This window comes from Parus major, chromosome 2, assembly GCF_001522545.3.
Source record: "Parus major isolate Abel chromosome 2, Parus_major1.1, whole genome shotgun sequence".
Taxonomy (NCBI): domain Eukaryota; kingdom Metazoa; phylum Chordata; class Aves; order Passeriformes; family Paridae; genus Parus; species Parus major.
In genome coordinates this window covers 25,169,927-25,187,985 of record NC_031769.1, presented here as the reverse complement: position 1 = coordinate 25,187,985, position 18,059 = coordinate 25,169,927, and the positions used below count along the sequence as shown (strand labels likewise).

General features: G+C 38.2%; 1 protein-coding gene across 6 annotated transcripts; it reads right to left on the bottom strand.

The window, feature by feature from the left end:
- Positions 1 to 2,357: 2,357 nt before the first annotated feature.
- Positions 2,358 to 15,116, bottom strand: MIOS (meiosis regulator for oocyte development). Of its 6 annotated transcripts, none has more exons than XM_015619696.3 (11): positions 14,994 to 15,116; positions 12,694 to 14,061; positions 12,398 to 12,496; positions 11,247 to 11,504; positions 10,240 to 10,409; positions 8,570 to 8,635; positions 7,797 to 7,955; positions 6,894 to 7,046; positions 5,519 to 5,723; positions 4,398 to 4,527; positions 2,358 to 4,156 (listed from the first exon to the last, which is right to left on the bottom strand). In XM_015619696.3, exons 2-11 carry the CDS (start codon positions 13,988 to 13,990, stop codon positions 4,060 to 4,062), a joined length of 2,634 nt encoding a protein of 877 aa, XP_015475182.1. In that variant the 5' UTR covers positions 13,991 to 14,061; positions 14,994 to 15,116; the 3' UTR covers positions 2,358 to 4,059. The 6 variants fall into 6 exon arrangements, with proteins under 6 accessions (XP_015475182.1, XP_015475183.1, XP_033367749.1 ...); XM_015619697.3 differs by lacking the exon at positions 14,994 to 15,116 and adding an exon at positions 14,356 to 14,444; XM_033511858.1 differs by lacking the exon at positions 8,570 to 8,635.
- Between the last annotated feature and the right edge of the window lie 2,943 nt (positions 15,117 to 18,059).

Genomic DNA, 18,059 nt, shown 5'->3' with positions numbered 1-18,059 from the left:
CTGTTTTACCTGACACAGTTAAATCTAACAAAGTGGTGTGCAAGGTTCTTGCCTTTGCACTGATTCTGAACACTTGCAAGATGTCTAATTACACTTGGGGGCTTCAAGCACAGTTGAAGTCCCATCACAGCCTTTATTCTTGGTTGGAGTCTAAGCAGCAGTAGCAGGATTCAGCCAGCTTTTCATGGTGACTAACCACAGGAACTTCCAACAGTCCCCAGTTTTGTTACTATCCAGGCTACTTACAACACTTAGCAAAATTTTTGCATCACTTGAGGTAACACATTTAAAGTAAAATTGAACCTTAGAAATATTCTCTGGGAATTAATAAAGTATTTCAAAGTATTTTAAGTAAACCATAGCCATGTTCATTAAACTTTTGTACAAACAGATTTTAGGTTTAGTAGTTAGATTTAGTGCCTTAATAAGACTGCTAGCTTTGTGCTTACTTGTAGACATCTCTTTTTTCAGTCAAGGAGTATGTTTCAAAAACTTAGACTTTGAACTTACTACAAACTGGAGGGATGATCAAGTTAACAGAGGATCTATTTTTTTCTCCCTCCCCACCTACAAGACAGTGACACAGTTACTTTCACTGGGAAGGAGGCCTTCTGAAGTAGGAAGTAGTCTCATACAGCAAACAGAACACAAGATCCACGTGGCACAATACCATGCCCTGTCTATCACCACTAGTTAAGCGCTCAGTAGAATCAAATGTCATTCTTAATAATTGCATGCATATTTTCCTAACATTTAAAACTATTTTGCTCTATTCTGCTTTAGAAAATCGGTGTTTTGTATGTGTACATATACTCTGTAAAACGTTAGGTACCCGTGCCCAGTGGAGCAGCCTGCCACTAGGTGGCTTTAGCACTTCAGAGACCAGCCTGAGCTATGAGGTCTTGTGAGGGGAAATTTGAACACACCAAGTGGGAAATGCTGGTTTCCTTTTGAGAGTCAAGACTCTTCTTGTTCATGCAGTCCTACAGCAGTGAGAGGTGGTTGGGCAAGCTTTATACAACTAAAAGCTTCCATTACACGCTTTTGATTCTGCTTCTCTACAGCCTACCAGGCTGTGTGAATAAATGGCCTACCCTGGCTACATCTGTACAAACCAGACAGCAGTGCAAGGAACTATAAAACGTTCTTCATTTTAAGAGTAGTGCTCAGGTCATATATGCAGTTATCAGCATAATTTCCTACATTTCCATGTGGCAAATTGCCAGCCATCACAGATTCCAAGGGAAAGACACAACCATGGGGCCTGCTGTCAGCTAGGCCTGCTGGTCAGCAGGGCCCCAGGCACCACACACAGCAAAAGGTGAGAAACTGCCAGACCTCACAGATAATAAAATGGGAAGTAGGGGCTTCGTGGGACACTGAGCAAAGGGGAGGCATCAGGACAACTGAATCATAAACACCAGAGAGGGATGTCACTAAAGCCAGTAAGGGAAGGCATGAAGAGGAGCTGGTGGCTTCTTTGGGAAGACAGGAGGGTGATGAATGGTGGAACCTGGGAGAGGTGAAGTGAATGTTGTCATTGGAGCAGACTTCTAGAAGTTCACACTATTTGGAACAAGACTGCTCCCACTACACCCATGACTGACTTCTGAGACTTGGTACCTTTTTACTGGGCTCTTGACAGAACCTGCTTGCCTGCTCTGCTGTCCTAGCTTGGGCATGGACATGTGCACAACTCGTGTGGTGGTCGTGAGCAAGGAGCCCGTGTGTGTGATGATAAAGTGCTTGTGCTTAATCAAGGAAGGGCTGCAAGGCTGGAGCATCTAACAAAATGGCAACAATGAAATGTAATCAGTATGAGCCACAGGATCAAAACATTTTAGCATGCAAGGACACCTTCAGAGTTGAGCTGAGATTGAGGAAACAAAAAAATAACTGCATCTAATAAAATGAGTGTAGCTATACTTTTTGTTAGAAAACAAGAAATCACCCCAAAAATGAGTTTTATTAATTTAAAAACAAAACAAGCAAAAAAAGTCTGGAAATTAAAAAAGCTCTTACAGCTCTTGCTTTGTAAATTTTGCAAATAGTGTAACTACTGACCTGAAAGCCTGAATAATAATTGCAACAGCCAAAACTCAGTGCCAGAATATGCACATTCATAATCCAAAACATTAGCAAAGATATGAGTATTAAAGTGAGCATGTAATTTAACTTCGCTATAGAATTTGACACAGTTATAGTCAAGTTGAAAACATTATAGATAAATTTTCTTCATATGAGAAAAGGAGACACTATATGTTGATAGTTGCATTCACCTCCACATGGAAATTATCAGGAAAATTTACTAAATGTTACTACACAAGAATAAAAAACAAACACTTGACACTTACCAATCCTCATTTACATAAACCAAAACCTTTATTGCCTGTATTTATATAAATAGGGTATCATACAGTAAGCCCCAGTTTACATATATAAATGGAGAACATTTTGAAGAGCTCTTCAACAGCAATGTGAAGTGTGCAAAAATACTGGAAAGAGAAATAAATATTCTAAAAAAAAAACAAACAAACAAAAAAACCTGCTTTCCCATGCCTAGAAATATCAAGTACCTCTTAGATTTTTAACTTAAAAAACGATCTTTGCCAATTTTAGATTAAAATAAATGCAGCAGATGTATTACAACATTAATGCTAACTCAGAAAATATAACCCGAAGTTCTGAATGTAATCTTGTACATCCACAGAAAACATTTCCACATTTTATCTTCTTGAAACTACACTAGAGCATATAGAACTAGTGGTATATTACAATATATTCTCTTTAAAACACCAATTTTCACAGTCCTGGCAAAAACAGTACCAGTTTATTGCTAGCATTCCATTTAGTATTTCATAGCACACAAGTGTTGAATAACTCATATACGGTAAATAAACACACACCAAGTAAACTGATGTTATTATCACATCACCTTAAAACAGGTTTGGTTTTTTTCCCTAATTTATGTGAATTTTGTTGCCTACAAAGTCAAGGACAACAATACCAATTAGCTTCTAGCACAGTATTAGCAAAATATCATTGATGCTCTCTCAAGTTAATAAAGAACCTTAATTCCAGCTGGTAACACATCTAGAAGTACTCTGATCAATTACTTAAAACTGGGAGCAGATGGGTGCCCACTAGTAACCAGAAGCAGGATTTATACAGTTTGATTCCACACTGCCCAGTATATTTCAGAATTACAGGGAAATGCTGATTATCTCAGTCTTCAAATATTTTTCTAGTCAAAACTCTGCGCTCTGTTTAAAACTTAGGTATTTACAATCTCCAGTCCTTGAGATTTCAGATCTTCACAGTACTAAGTTTAAAATTCATCAGATACAACCTCCTGTAGTTTACCTGCACTCTGCACTGAAACAGTCCCATGACTTCTCGGGGAACTCTTCTCTAGGATACAGTCATCCCTAGCAGAGAAAGCCCCCAAACTCTTTAGCATTAAAATTTGCAGCAGCTAGATATGTAGCCTAGTTAAGTAAGAACTTGAATTGCAAAGACATTGCTTTACTATCAACAAAACCTGGAAACAGAAAGAAATTGATTTTTCTTTAAAATAAATTCTTAAGAAGACAGTTAGCAGTGGCACTTTGCATAAACTTACAAGGAAACAAATGATCATTTGCATACAAAAGAGTGATCAAACAATGAACAGAGGAATCCACAGCATCACTTTGTCATCTTTCCTTCAAGTGTTTATTTTGAAGGTCTGCTTTCACAGCGTATAGACTCAGCTTTGGGACCAACCAGCATTATCCTGAAAACTTTTTTAATAAAGGTCTTCTTTGGATTTTAGCAAATCCAAAGAATCCACAATTCCAGGAGTCCTTTTCTTCAGTCCTTTGAATAAGGGCCACACACTGTACCTAGAGGCTCATTTCAGGAATACCTGTTTCTACCAAGCACAGTCATACACACGTCATTTTACTACTTCGATAGCAGTTTATTTTTTCACAGTAAGTCACAAATTACCTTTGTCTAAAATATCTGTTTAGACTATGATGGACACCCATTGGAGAGTCACACATTTTCTAACAGTATTTATGCCTGGACAGTCTCTGCTGGAACGAGATTCCCTGTTGTATCCAGCTGCATACACTTACAAGAGCAGGCAGAAACTGGGCACTCAGTATGGTCCCTAAATAACAGCAGCCAAAAAAAAAAAACAAAAAACAAAAAAACAGAAAAAAAAAAAACCAGGTAAAATAATTTTGCAGTTATACATTTAACTACGTGCAGAGTTATAGAATTTCAGAAAAACTCAGTATATAGTTCAGTTTTATTACTTAAACTTTATAATGATAGATACAAGGAAGGAGACATGTTCTACTCAGTGCAGAACACACATGTGACATAACAAAATTTTAGCATCAACTTACCTGAACCAGCTCAGCATATGACCAGCATGTCCACCATGCCTACAGTTGTGACACCAAGTAAACCAGTTGTTGAACTGGGCTAACTTCTTGTCCTTGCTAAGATCCACTTTTTCATCTGACTTGGATCCTCCTGTCCAGAGGCAAACCCACCCCCACAAATATGGCTGTAAATCACTACGCTTCATTTATATTTCAGTCCCAGCAACACCATTAAAACAATTTTGAAATTAATAATAGTATGTGAAAAAACACCCTGATTTTAAAATAGAAGTCAGTAAAAATATTAAGACCTGGAAGAATGCCAAAAAAGAATTAGACTGCAAAGCTGTAGCTTCACATCTTAGAGATATGCTAAACTTGCATATTAAGCAAGTTTTACAAACAGAATCTCCTTCAATGGTGATTTATGCCTTATCAATTGATTTATATTCCAGTGAATTATAGGCCTGTTATGCTGCACATGAAATCTTCTGCTTTAGAAAAAAAAAATCAACAAAAATCTAAGTTATGAATTGGAACAAGTACAATATAAAAGTCATAACAAAGATCAGTGAGAATGAGAAGAGGTAAATAAACATGACAACTCTACAGCTGTTCATGGCTCTGTAATAAGACTGACTTAAAAATATGTCAAAATCCTTTTCATTTAGACATTATATAATGCCAAGCCAAAGGCATTTAGTAACAGAAAGTACACCACACCTCTCTTCCTCTTCCAGCTAAAAATTCATTTACATTCAGAGATTTGTGTAGCATGCCTACAATTCATCTCAAGAAAATGCATTCCCCATTTCTTTCAGTCACAATACTGATCCCCACAATACTTGGATCTTTAAATCTGTCCAACCATGGAATTTCACTGACAATCTCATGGAAAACTGCAAGAACCAAGTAGCCATGCATACCGTCTGACCCTTAAGAACTGAAACAAAGATTTCATCAAAAAATTAGATGGAATGTAAACAAGTTCTCAATTTTGGTCCCTCTCCCTTCAAAATTATGAATATTTGCAGTATAAGCACATAGGAAAAAAAGTGCAACAGAAGATCTCTCAATAGGACCTGCTAATTTGGCCTCTAATTAGTACTGTAGCTGAATAACTAAAACCCACTGTGTCATACCTGGACAGCTGGAAACTGGTGTTCCCATGTTTATCAAGCAAAGTGCACAGCGGGGAAGGGGCTTACGGCAACCAGGACAGCTTGTAACTTTTGACTTGGTTGGTGAACCGCTGACCCCATATTGGCTAAAACCTCGCCCCTGATGAGGAATAGCTGAACAGCTGTAAGAGATTGATTTTCCACAGAAATTGCAACTCACAAACACCTAAAGAGAACAAATGCCCATTAATTTTTTGGTTTGGTTCCCGTTTTGTTACACCTGTGAGTGAATCCATTCAAGCTAATTAACATTTATTTACCAGATATTCTAGAGAGTGCCCTGGAAAGCCAAGGCTACTTGTGAAGGAATTCTTAACATCTTGGCTTATAGGTGAGGCACACAGCTCTGAGAAGTAGGCCTTAATGATGCTCACTAACTTCAAAAACACATAAAAACATGCATAACTTATAAAACTTTGAAAGATATTATTTAAGATAATAAAAGCTGTATCTTCAGTAATGGAAGAAATTAAGTTTATTCTACTTACTATTTAAAGTCCGGTCTGTCCCTCCTTATAGTCAGATGACTCACACTACAATCCCCAACATAAGGATTATCCTAGTATTATTTACCCCTCATTGCACAAGTTGTGACTTGATACCAAGGAGCACATATTTTAAATTCCTTAGGGCTATTTATGTTAACAACATAAAGAGGAAGGAGCAGTAAACTCCCTCCCACTTGGAACAACTCTACTTAAACAGCTGTGACTGATAAATTAATTCAAAACCAGTTTTCCTCAGAAACTCCCAGGCCCCAAAGCTCGTAATGAACATATTTAGCTGACATGAGAGAATAAAAGGTGCCACAGTAAGACCATGTTGGCTGAAACTGCCACCAGATGTTAAGAAGATAGCATTTGGACAGGGCGTTAGTTTTTGGGTCAGTGTATGCTCAGAACTGATAATGAATAGTTGCTGCTGTTCACTTTAGTTTCAGGTTCAAGGGCTTCAAAACAGTTTTGAGATTTTTTTCAATTAAAACAAGAACGATCTGAACTAGTTCCATGGTTTCAGCATCAGTCTCACCCTGATGCTGAATTCAGCTGAGTGATACATCTCTGATTTCATTTTTCAGTATGTGAGAGAGAAAAATCAGATGAGTTTCCAGTTTCCCCAGAAAAAAAAGTGTTGATAGGTTACAGTTTCTGAAAGACCTGTTATTTGAAAAAAAAAAGTGACACCTCCTTTTTTTTAGGGCAGACTAAGTTGAAATCTTTCTTTTGCACATAAATCCTCATGAAAACCAAGATATGACAGCAAGGGATTTTTTTATACAAGTACATGCCTTGTTCCTTTCTGGACTGGTCATATTTCATAGAAGATTTATATTTACCTGGGCTAAAGGCTTTGAGCTAGGATCCAGCTTACTCCTATGGATATCAAATTCTGCACGTTTATGCCAAAACCTCCAAGCATCTAAAAGATTCCTGTAGTTCTCAATCCAGTACTGAACCCTTTCATCCTTAAGTACATCTGATGGAGAACCCTAAAGTAGGCAGGAAAAGATGTCAGCCATACATTGAAGACAACATTTTTTTTTTAAAAAGGCTTTACAAAGTGTACTACAAGATGCAAGAAATAATACAGCGTCATTTATCCTGAAGATGAATTTTCCATTAAATTGTAATGTGAATTTGATAAATGTTTTCTTCAGTTTCTCTCTGGTTGAAAATACTTGTGCTGCCATGTTCTCTTAAAAACTCAAGTCTGTGAGATGAAGGATTTGAAAGTTCTGTCATGTATCACAATCTATATCACTGTCATGATTGCATATGCAGTTAAATACACCACTGGCAATAGCTGCTACTGTGTAAGGGCCGAGATGAGTCCATTATTAAAAAAAAACCCAAAAATCTAAACCCAAAGCCTACAAACAAAAAACCTCACTTTAGTTCTCTACCAAAATTCTGAAAGCAAAAAAAATACTGAAAACATCAGGAAACACACCAGCAATAAGCAGATAAATGGGTATTCCCAGTTCAGCTAATGAAAAGGATTATGATTTTCTTTAGTCTCTTTCCCCTGCCATCTCCTCAAACTATCTCAACCAGAGAGTGTGAAGACAAATACCACTTAACACTGAGTTTCAAGTAACTCCACCAAAAAAACCTAAACAACCAATTGTTCCAATTTAATATAAAAAATACTTCTTAGTTCACAAGATTCAACACTACCCTGATAAAGAAACTATGTTTAGTTTTCCTCCATAAAATTTATTTTGGAATGAAACATTCACCTGTAGCATGCAATAGCTTGCTGTCTGGACATCTCCAGTTCTGTCAACATAACTTTCCATCAAGTCAACTCCATCTTTTGTCAGCCCTGTTAATAGTATGCCCTCCAAGTTGCCAGCCTCTTTCATTTCATTTGTCAGCTTTTCAATAAACCTGTTGAGCTATAAAAAATATATATATGAAAAAATATATAAATATATGTAAAAACAGCACCTGTTGCTAACAGAATGCATTGCTTGCTGGATGTTATGTAGAAGAAGTTAAATTACTATATCATATGACACTGCATGAAATCAAGTGTTTATAAACAAACTTTAAGCTTTTTGATAGAAAATGCAAGCAGAGAGGTTATGTATTCTTAGAACACTTTGGTGAATTTAAAATAGAACATTCTGCTGCAAAACCAAACCATAATTTGAGAGAACATTAACACCTGGAAATAAATACTGAATAAATAGAAATAGTCTCCAGTAAACCAGGTGTACAGTTAACACAATTGCATTTGAACTACCATGTAATGAATACTCACAAAAACCTACAAAACCACGACAAAACCAATAAAGACCCCAAACCAACCACCAACCAAATCAAAAATTAAGCTGAAAGCGCAAAGTAAAAACCAGATTATTCCATATCTTATATACTACTGAGATAAGAAAAACCAATCACTCATGATTCACTATTTCCACTGTTCACCCCTCTACCCCAGACTTTCTTCTGCCTCTGAATAAAGCGCAGTTTAAAAGTTTGCTTAAATGTGCCACCACAAACCTACCTGAGCATCATTGAGGAACTTGCAAGCAAATGCCACTCTGTCTCGTACAGCTACATTATTTTCATACTTTAGAGAGAAAAATGGGGATAACTAACATCAGATAAATGTTTCCATTTTTCCAACACATTGTAAAAATCAGAACACTTGCACTACTGTCTAACTGATACAATGAAATTGATTGTGTACAAAGAAAATGTGACATCTGAAGAAGGCCAACTCTAAATATCAGCTTACTTGTCTGCAGTCAGATACAGGTATCAGAGGAAGACTGCAGATATGGGAACAATCTACTGGTACAACACATCCTAGATGGTTTATGAAACTCTGCCAAAATAAACTATGCAAGTTCTGTAGAGGACTTTGTACTTCCAGCATGTATAGCCAGGAGTCCCAGACCATAGGCAGGAGAAAAACAAACCAAGTTCCGTCTACTGTATTTACAAAATAACTAGCCTAACCACTCCATTCCTTCCTTAAATTGGAAACAAGAGTTAACAAAGCAATGAAAACACCCCAAACAAACAAAAACTAAACATTCAAAACTAATTTCTCAGAGATATATTAACACTTGAGGTCCAGCAGTGTATCAATATTTACTTTCTGCTTTTTAACCATTATGCTAGATGCAACACTGAAGAAAAAAAATACTTCCCTATATTAATTCCCACACTTAACTATACCCATATTTTTCCCTCAGATATTCTCAGATTAGAAATTGTGACTGACATTGTCAAAACAAGATGCGCTCGGCAAAATTTTTCATGCAGACTTCAACAGGTCTCACTGAAGAAAAATTAAATTAAAACCTACAAACAGCACCTTGTCATGTGTGAGTTGCCAGTTCATCAATAAAAAATATAAAATTACTACCCAATATCCAGAGAACAACAATACCCTCTCTCAAAGACAGACAAAAAAAAATTCAGGTTTCTCTCCTTTGGGATTCTAACCATTTTTATTTTTCCTTACCCTAAGAGCATCAAATCATGACAACTTCACTTTCAACAGCTTTGGACCAATTATTCTGCTGCATTACAGGCTAAATAATTCCTACTGAATCAAGTATGTCTACTGTTCTCTAACCAAGAATCAAGTCCATTAACTCCTCCAAAGGCTCAAAGTATCTCTTGATTAAAGATTTAGTTTGCCCTTTAAATGGCTTTTCTGTATCAGTTTCTGAAGACCTGGAACTACTCTATTTACTGTTTGAACAAAGTGAAATTATTTTAACAAGTAAGCAAGGGAAAATAAAATATAATTCAATGCAAATATAGCTTGATCAAAGTTCTGCAAGCTCCCTTGCATTTAGTCTACTTTTTGCAATTCCATTGTTAATCTCTTCTGTTTCTTCCCACTGCTTACAAAATTTTTATAACGTATTTCTAGAGGTTCAATAACTCCATGCCAAAAATAAAATCCCTCTAAAAAATGTGTTAACTATAATCAATATTTTGGCCATTCATGCATGACTTAGTCACTAACATAACATACACTGATATGAGATGTCTCTTCTGCAGGAAGATAGGCTATTTGCCAGCACCAAGATAAAATAATAGGTTTTAATTTGATTAATTCTTGGCATATACAGGACTCCCCTTACATACATGCATGTATCTATGCGCTCCCATTGCAAAAAGAAATTTTACCCTAACAGACAGAAATTTACTCACCAGAACACCATCATATGAACCAGACTCACTCGTCAGGAAAGCAAACATAGCACACAAGTAGGGATTGTTCAGCTGCAGTCTTAGAGTACTGCACATTTCTCTCCAGAGTGAATTCTTCTCATCTGTGTAGCCTGATAGAGCCATTGCTACTACATTAAGGTTCAGATCACCTGATTTATGAAAAGCAATCAATGAAACAATATTATTCAAGGACTTAAAAAAAAATCCAGTTAAACCTGTAAATGAAAGCATCCACTTGAAACACAATGATTTGTCAGGATGCAACACAAAATGCAACACAAAATGCAGCAGAATTAACACTAACTAAATTAACTTGCATACGCTATCATGTATAACAGATTTTGCTTTAAATACATCTGTTCAGGTAAATTAGCATCTACATGCATGACAGCCTCTTTAAACAACATCACACTACTTGTATTTTGAAATAGCTATCATAAAAGATTGTCATTATCATTAGCCATATCCACAAGGAGTGCAAAAACAGTATTGTATATCCAGACATTATTCAACAGACCTAGCTGGAGGATGACAATTTTATATAGAAGTTTCAAGCTCAGAAGTTTCCAAAAAACTTGAGATCTGTTTAATCTAAATATCCATTCTGTCAGAAAGTTCAATTTGAGTCTTGAATTTGAAAATAGCATGTCTTCACTCTGAACCCTCCTTGTGGAAAGCAGACACTCTTACCCCCAGCAATTTTGTTAAAGTAAAAAGAATCCCACTAGTTCTGAACATATGTCTTTCTGTGGCTTTATCAGGAGGAAATTCTGCAATATACGATCTATTTTAAACAGACAGTATGTCATATGGTAGTCTGATGAGTGAAATATCAGGATTTGTCAAATATCCAATACAAGTATTTCAAGCAACAATTTTACAATACAACAGGCATATTTTCCATACCAGCTTCCATAATTCTGTTAACAGAAAAAATCTACTAAAGTCATAGAGTGCCAAAATAAAAGACTAAACACAATACACACCTTTTCCTGAGGAAGCCCCTTTATTCAGAATTTGTATTGCTCGCCTTATGTCCAAGTTGAAAAGTGCTACAGCAGCAGCTCGCTCCCAATCTCCTTCCTGTTCCAACGAATTTAGGAAAGGTTCCACATCTAAGTCTGTTCCCTTCTTTATCCACCCACAGAGCTGCAAAGCCAAAGATCTCTCCTCACTCAGATATTGAATAATATCTGCCTGTCTATCAGATCCACTCCTGCTGTGCCTGAGGTTCTCTGTAGTTCCTAGAAATGGGAAATAAATTATGCTTCAATCACAGTTTCAATTGCAATCACAACACAAAGCTTTGACTTCAATCATAAAGCAGGGCACAAAAGCTGAGTATTGCATTTTAGAATTTCAACATTGCTTACAACTCCACAGTAAGGAGCAGCATGCACAAAATTATTTTGATCTGCTAAAAATTATGCACCTAAGCTTGTCACATATTCCTCAGTCTTTTTTCTTTCTTCTACCACTTGTTCCATTCGATAGTTCTAAGTATGTTCAAATTGAAAATATATAATGCACGGTCAAGCACCTGCTCTACCAGTTCTCAGCCAGCATCAATGTGTTAGAAGCTTTCCCACCACTGAAGACTCACTTTTTGCTCCAAGAAGCATAATTATTAATAAGACATATTGAAGAGAGAAATAAATATTCAAATAATAAATTATACTAAGAAAAATTTAAGCGAGCATGAGAGGCAGAATGCGACAAACCAGGGGCGATCACCACCTCAGAACAGGTCAGCTTACTTAAATTTAATAGTACAAATGTACCTAATACATTAGCAGTGACTACAGCAAAGTCACCTTTCTAGAACTACACCCTGATGTGGAGCTTTGAAAAATATGTCATGCAGGGAGCAAGAATTCTTAGAGCCACAGACAAAACTCAAACATTTGAAATCAAAAATTTACTTCTGAGGATACTATGCTTATATAATTACTGACTTTCCAAGAAAACTGAAACCTCTGGAAATTACTGTTAACTTACATTATTAAAAAACAACCAGAAATATTTTGTTTTGATGTTTTTAAATAACCACTTTGAACAATTGCCAAAGACATACCCATGAGTGCATCATTCTGCAAACATACTATAACAATACTTAGCAAAGTTGGAGCATTCTTACCCAAAGATGACTTCACAATTGATTTAATGCCAGCATAAACTAAGGGACCTTTGTTTCCTGTAAGTTTTTGATCCATATCTTCAGTATACTGCTTCATAAGTATTTTCATGTATAGGAAGCTTAATTTTTCCCACTAAATGTTTTAAAAAAATTAAAGTCACATCTTGTTAACATATACAAAGTATTTACAGGATGCTGCATTGCATTTAAAGACTTTAATGCATTTTATGTAAGTGATTTACATATAAAGGTATATTACTTCCTTAGGACAAAACCTACAATAAAATAAAGGATATAATGCAGAGTGTACCAAAGCGATTTCAGCTGAGGATCTTCATTTCCAGCTAGGAGGTGATTTCTCCAAACTTGTTCAGTATCAAGACCATACCTTGACAGAGCTCTGAGGCGCATTTTGGTTGCTATGTCTTTTTCCAAGGAACTAGCCTTTCCTTCTTCTGTACACTCATACAAATGTCGTCCACAAGCCCACATTAAGGATGTCACTGGGCTCCACGCGAGAGAAATTCTTTCAAAAACAGTGAAGTCAGACATAGTCCTGTTGGGAGTCACTACTACCATTCGATTTTGACTTGTGGGATGCCAGGCAAATGAAGCAATGTAATTATCACATGGTTGGACACTTCTTTCAATTATTGTTGGTTCAGTTTCGTCTCCAATAGGGGTGGGAGTATGCTGCATATCATACAGTCTAATAATATTACTATCCCTTGTTAAAGTAGCCAACAGCCCAGTCCTTGTTGGACACCATGCAACTTTTGTTAAGGGTTTTGGTTGCTCTGTCAGGGTCAAAACAGGCTTTTCAAACTTTCTTAAATCCCATATGGCAACCTGGCCTTCATAGAAGGAAGCGACACGATCGTGGAAATAGGGATCAACAGTCACTCCTTGGACAGCCTTGGTGTTAACAAATATTTTTTGGCTTGTGTTCCTAAGATCAAATATAGCCAGATTTCGATGCATTCCAGCTAACAGCAGCTTCTGATCCCGTGGAAGCCAACAGAGAGAGAGACAAGCATCATTCTGTCCTAATTCATATAGTGGTTTTGTTACTACCAGGCCTGCTTCTGCATCTCCTGCTGAGAGCCTTACTTTCTCTGTAGCAACTGCAGTCTCTGGGGCATATTTGCTGCTGATATCCCAGATCAGTACTGAAAAGTCAGCCCGATGTTTATCTAACCCAGCAGCAAGCCAATTGCTATCCAGTGGGTTCCATGCCAGGGTGTTGCATTGCCGAGCGTGTTTGGGAACAAACTCTTTGCCTATCAAATCTTTAGATTTTGAGTTGTGATCTTGCCCAAGGCTGGTAAGTACCACTCGGCCATTGGCCTGTCCAACAGCAAGGAGACATTCAGGATCATACTTGGGATACCAAGCCACACATTTCATGTATGGTGTATCCGAATTTATTGACAGCAGTGTAGCCGTAGTTTCCTCTGACAACCGCAAGGACCCCGCCTTGAGTTCTGAACTTACAGCAGAGTCAATGTGATACAGGCTCAGCTCTGAATCACACACAACAAATCTGTCAACGTGGTGTGGTGCCCACAGGATATCAGGTTTGGAGCCACTCATGGCTAGGGTAAAGTTGACACACAATTTAAGCTCTGCTAAGAAGATTCAGGTGATATCCATGCATACGGAAACTGTTGAGAAAATAATTTGTAGGAACGTTATCAAAACTAAAGTTCTTTTTCAATCTGAAATCATCATTATACAAACAAAATCAAATTACTTTTAGCCCAGGAGTTTAACTCATAACACATTTCAGGCCAAATTAATTAATATGCATTAAAATTAAGCATTCTCCTCACAGCACGTGTTGTTTTTGCTGGTATGTATGTACTGAGACAGAACCAACATGCCCACCTACAAACCGATGACAACAGCATTTGCTTTGTTTACAAACTCCACACCAGGATTAAGCAAGAAGACATTACCCGAGATGCGCTGTGGCAGGATACGTGGGTGTGCCGCTGAGAAAAAGCCACTCCCTCAAACATCTAGAAGACCATTTCCCTGCCTAATTAAAAAACATTAAGTGACAAAAACTAGAGTCTGTCCATTTTGTCTAAAGCCCGCTCCATAGGCCAGAAAGGCTTTCTCTCTTGGAAGACTTCAACAGAAATTCAAATTGTCATCTTACTGTACAGTTCCTAATCCCATCACCTGCCCCAATGCTACCTTGTCTCCGTTCGTATCTGCTCCAGCAACATCCCAATAGGCACATTACTGTCAAAATTCCCTTTACACTTTCGGTACCTGCATGCCCAGAATCACTACACGTGCCTACAGACAAGGAGACCCCACAGATCCTAAATCGCTCTGATATTATTGTGAAAAGAGACATGCAAGATCGGGAGGTATGAAAAAACAGCATTATTTACTCCACTTGGGCCGCCTCTGTGTGCCTGCACATCACCCCCTCCCCCGCCCGCCTCCGAAGGGGTGCAGGGTTCCCGGCCGCAGTCCGTTCCCAGGAGACGCGGAGCGCGGAGACGGCCGCAAGAGCGGACCGGAGCCGACAGACGGCCACCCTCCCTCCCGCCGTTCGTTCCCGGGCGCGGCAGCCGCTCACCAAGCCCGCGGGAGGCTCCAGCCCGGCCGCCGCCAGCGGCCCCGCCGCCCGGGCAGGGGAACGGGAAGCGCACGAGGGTTTCCGGCGCGCCGGGGAAGCGGAAGCACCGTCCGCGCAGGGCGCTTCCGCTGGGCGAGGCAGTGCGCGCTTCCGGCCCCGGCCCGCGCTCCTCCCTCCCATTGGCGCGCGGGAAGGTCACGTGGCCCGGGCGGCGCCTCAGCGTCCCCGGCGCCTCAGCGTCCCCGGCGCCTCAGCGTCCCCGGCGCCTCAGCGTCCCCGGCGCCTCAGCGTCCCCGAGCGGGCCGGGCCGGGAGCCCTCGGGACGCGCTCCTGGCAATGGGCTCCAGGATGGCCCTGCCGGAGCGGGGAGGCTGGACCAGAGCACCCACTGCGGCCCCTTCCAGCCCGAAACATTCTGTGATCACAAAGGACATCTCATTCTGAAGCCTTTCGACAAAATTAAGAGCATAAAAAGCGGTTATATTTATTGAAGGGCCCCCGGGTACATTTAGGGCAGACGACCCCACTCCCCCAGGGACTACACCCAAAAATGGACCACGGGTCACGGGTTTTCATACTTTGCTAAGTTTGGTCTCTTTGCATATTGGGGGTTAATCGAATTACAGCTTCAGGTAATGAAGTCATACCCAAGTTTGACATTTCTCCCCCCCCCTGACCTCCCCCAACTCACTTTTGTTTACATTTCGCATGGCCTGAAACACTAAGGTGTCCTTGATTCCCAGCCCTGGAGAGGAATTTTCATTTGACCAAAATGGGAAAGCTATAACTCACGCTCTACATGCAGTTTAGAGTTATACACTAAAGAATTGCAGGATTACATATATGTGAAAAAATATAAAAGTTAAATCCTAAGGTATCAATTCCAACCCCACTGCCAAGGACACCTCTCAGTGTACCAGGTTGGTCAGAGCCCTGTCCAGCCTGGCCTGGAACACTTCAGAGTTAGGACATCACAGCTTCTCTAGGCAACCTGTGCCAGTGCCTCACCACCTTCACAGTAAAGAATTTCTCCCTCATTTCCAATCTAATTCTACCCCCCCTGTTTCTGGGGACCTACTCAAACAGCCAAAGCATGGAGTTTTGGGACTACATACCATCTCTGGGCAAATGTTCCCATTATTTGATGGCACAGTGATAAAGTTTTCTTACATATAAATTACCTGGGGAAAAAATATACATATTTCCTCACTCCTATGTGATTAAGATTTTATAACCTGTTTTTCTACAAGCCATGGAGATGTGAACTTCTACCTTTTTTCTTTTGTTTTCAATGCTGTTTAAAATTGTCTGTAATCAAAATTTTAAACGGAGTACTAATTGGAAAATTTCAGATTTTCTCAGAATAACTTCCTTCAGATAGAAACAGTGATATTTGGCCTAGAAATATTTAAATATCACATTTAAAAATTTTTCTTCAGCACTGTTGGAGTTGGGACATTAGTTCCTTACTTTAGCTGCTTCTCTTACTTCCTTTTTCTTAAAAGAAAGGAAATACATATGCTTTGGCTTCCTTGTTAAATATTTTCCTACTTTCTCTTTTTAATTACAGCATATAATTTTTAATAGCCTTTCCTATGTTTTTATAACTTAACAAAACATTTTTAAGAAAATGTATGATAAGTCGTTGCTCACCCATCTTTTCAATAATCTGCATGTATTCAATCTCTTTAGTTTATACACATAAAATGTGTTTGGAGTGGCTTTGAACATCATTTGTGTTAATGTCTATTGTATTTTCTTTTCTCTAAGCATAGTGGAGAACTTGTATTACAAATTACATTTTATGTGCTAAATTTTCAGAGTCTTCATTAATTTAAGCCACAAATGTCATTTAGTGCTGCAACAACTAGTTTTCTTAGATTTCATTGTAATATTCCTTTAATTTAAAATGCACTTTTCCTTGTAAAACCAGCTGTTTTTTCCCTTAATAATAGAAGTCTTTAAGAGTTCAGCAGTTTTTTTGATAAATAAAATAGACCAAAGTGTGTGGAGAAATAAAAAAGTAATTCAGATTAAGTATTCTATCATATATAAAAAGCAAAATTGGCAGCCTGGATTTTCATGCTTATCTGTTTCATTTTCATTATTCCATTTCCTCTGCTGCCGTTGAAGTGGAACATAGTGACTTTTTTCACATCTGTTTCAAATAATCGCCCGGTGGTTCTTTTTATAACAAAGATGAAACTCAGTTTGTGTATTCCTAACATTTTTCCATGTGAAAGTATGGGAGTTCCATTTATAAATGTAGTGCATATAATCACATCATCTAACTTTGATCCTAAGGGTAAGTTTTTAGGGAATCAGCAGCTTAACTATCTGACATCTTACTTATTTCTTGAGTCCTAATGATGGTCTGAACATACTACTAACAAAAGCTGCAGAAGAGCTGTTTCCTGTGTCTTTGGCACAAGAGAGTTCTGAGAAATTTTAAAATGAAAGATGGTATTTTGAAACAATAAATTCTGTTGCTACAATGACAGGTACAAAATGAGTAGTAACATAAGAGCTATTTGGTGTTTCAGAATACAAAATAATGTTACAACCCGAGAGACCATGTCACAGTTACCAGAACTGTTACATGAACTGTTGGGACATAGATGTTTCATATCATTCACCAAACACAGAAATTCTATTTTCTATGTTGATCTCAAAATAAATACTGCAGCACTATTTCAGTAGTGAGCTTGTGAACTCCTCTAAAGCTTCTGAACATTTTTAATTCTTGGATCTTTGCTTCTGTTTTCCATGCCTTGATTTACTCTTTTAGTTTGCAGGTAGCTGTCTCCACATTTGCATCTTTGTCCGATAGCAGCATCTTTATTTGTAAATAATACAGAATATTTGTTTAGTTCTGAGGCTGTAGCTAGGTGATTCTAGGTGAATCTCTTCATCACCATTGCATAACAAGTGATTTTTGTATTTTGTTGTTTCTTGTAATTGATATGGTCAAATAAATTTACGCATTTAAACCCCCAAATCATTAAGGATCTAATTCAGCTTGACTTTCATCAAGTCTCATTTTAATCCTACAAATTTTGGCTTCTC

What these genes read in the sequence shown, in the direction of transcription:
- MIOS (XM_015619696.3), bottom strand. Translation starts at nt 13,990, where the DNA reads ATGAGTGGCTCCAAACCTGATATCCTGTGGGCACCACACCACGTTGAC. An exon ending in AGTTCCTCAATGATGCTCAG is followed by an intron (nt 7,956 to 8,569) that starts GTAGGTTTGTGG and finishes TATTTTTTATAG; the next exon opens with CTCAACAGGTTTATTGAAAA. An exon ending in CAAGCTATTGCATGCTACAG is followed by an intron (nt 7,047 to 7,796) that starts GTGAATGTTTCA and finishes TGCCTACTTTAG; the next exon opens with GGTTCTCCATCAGATGTACT.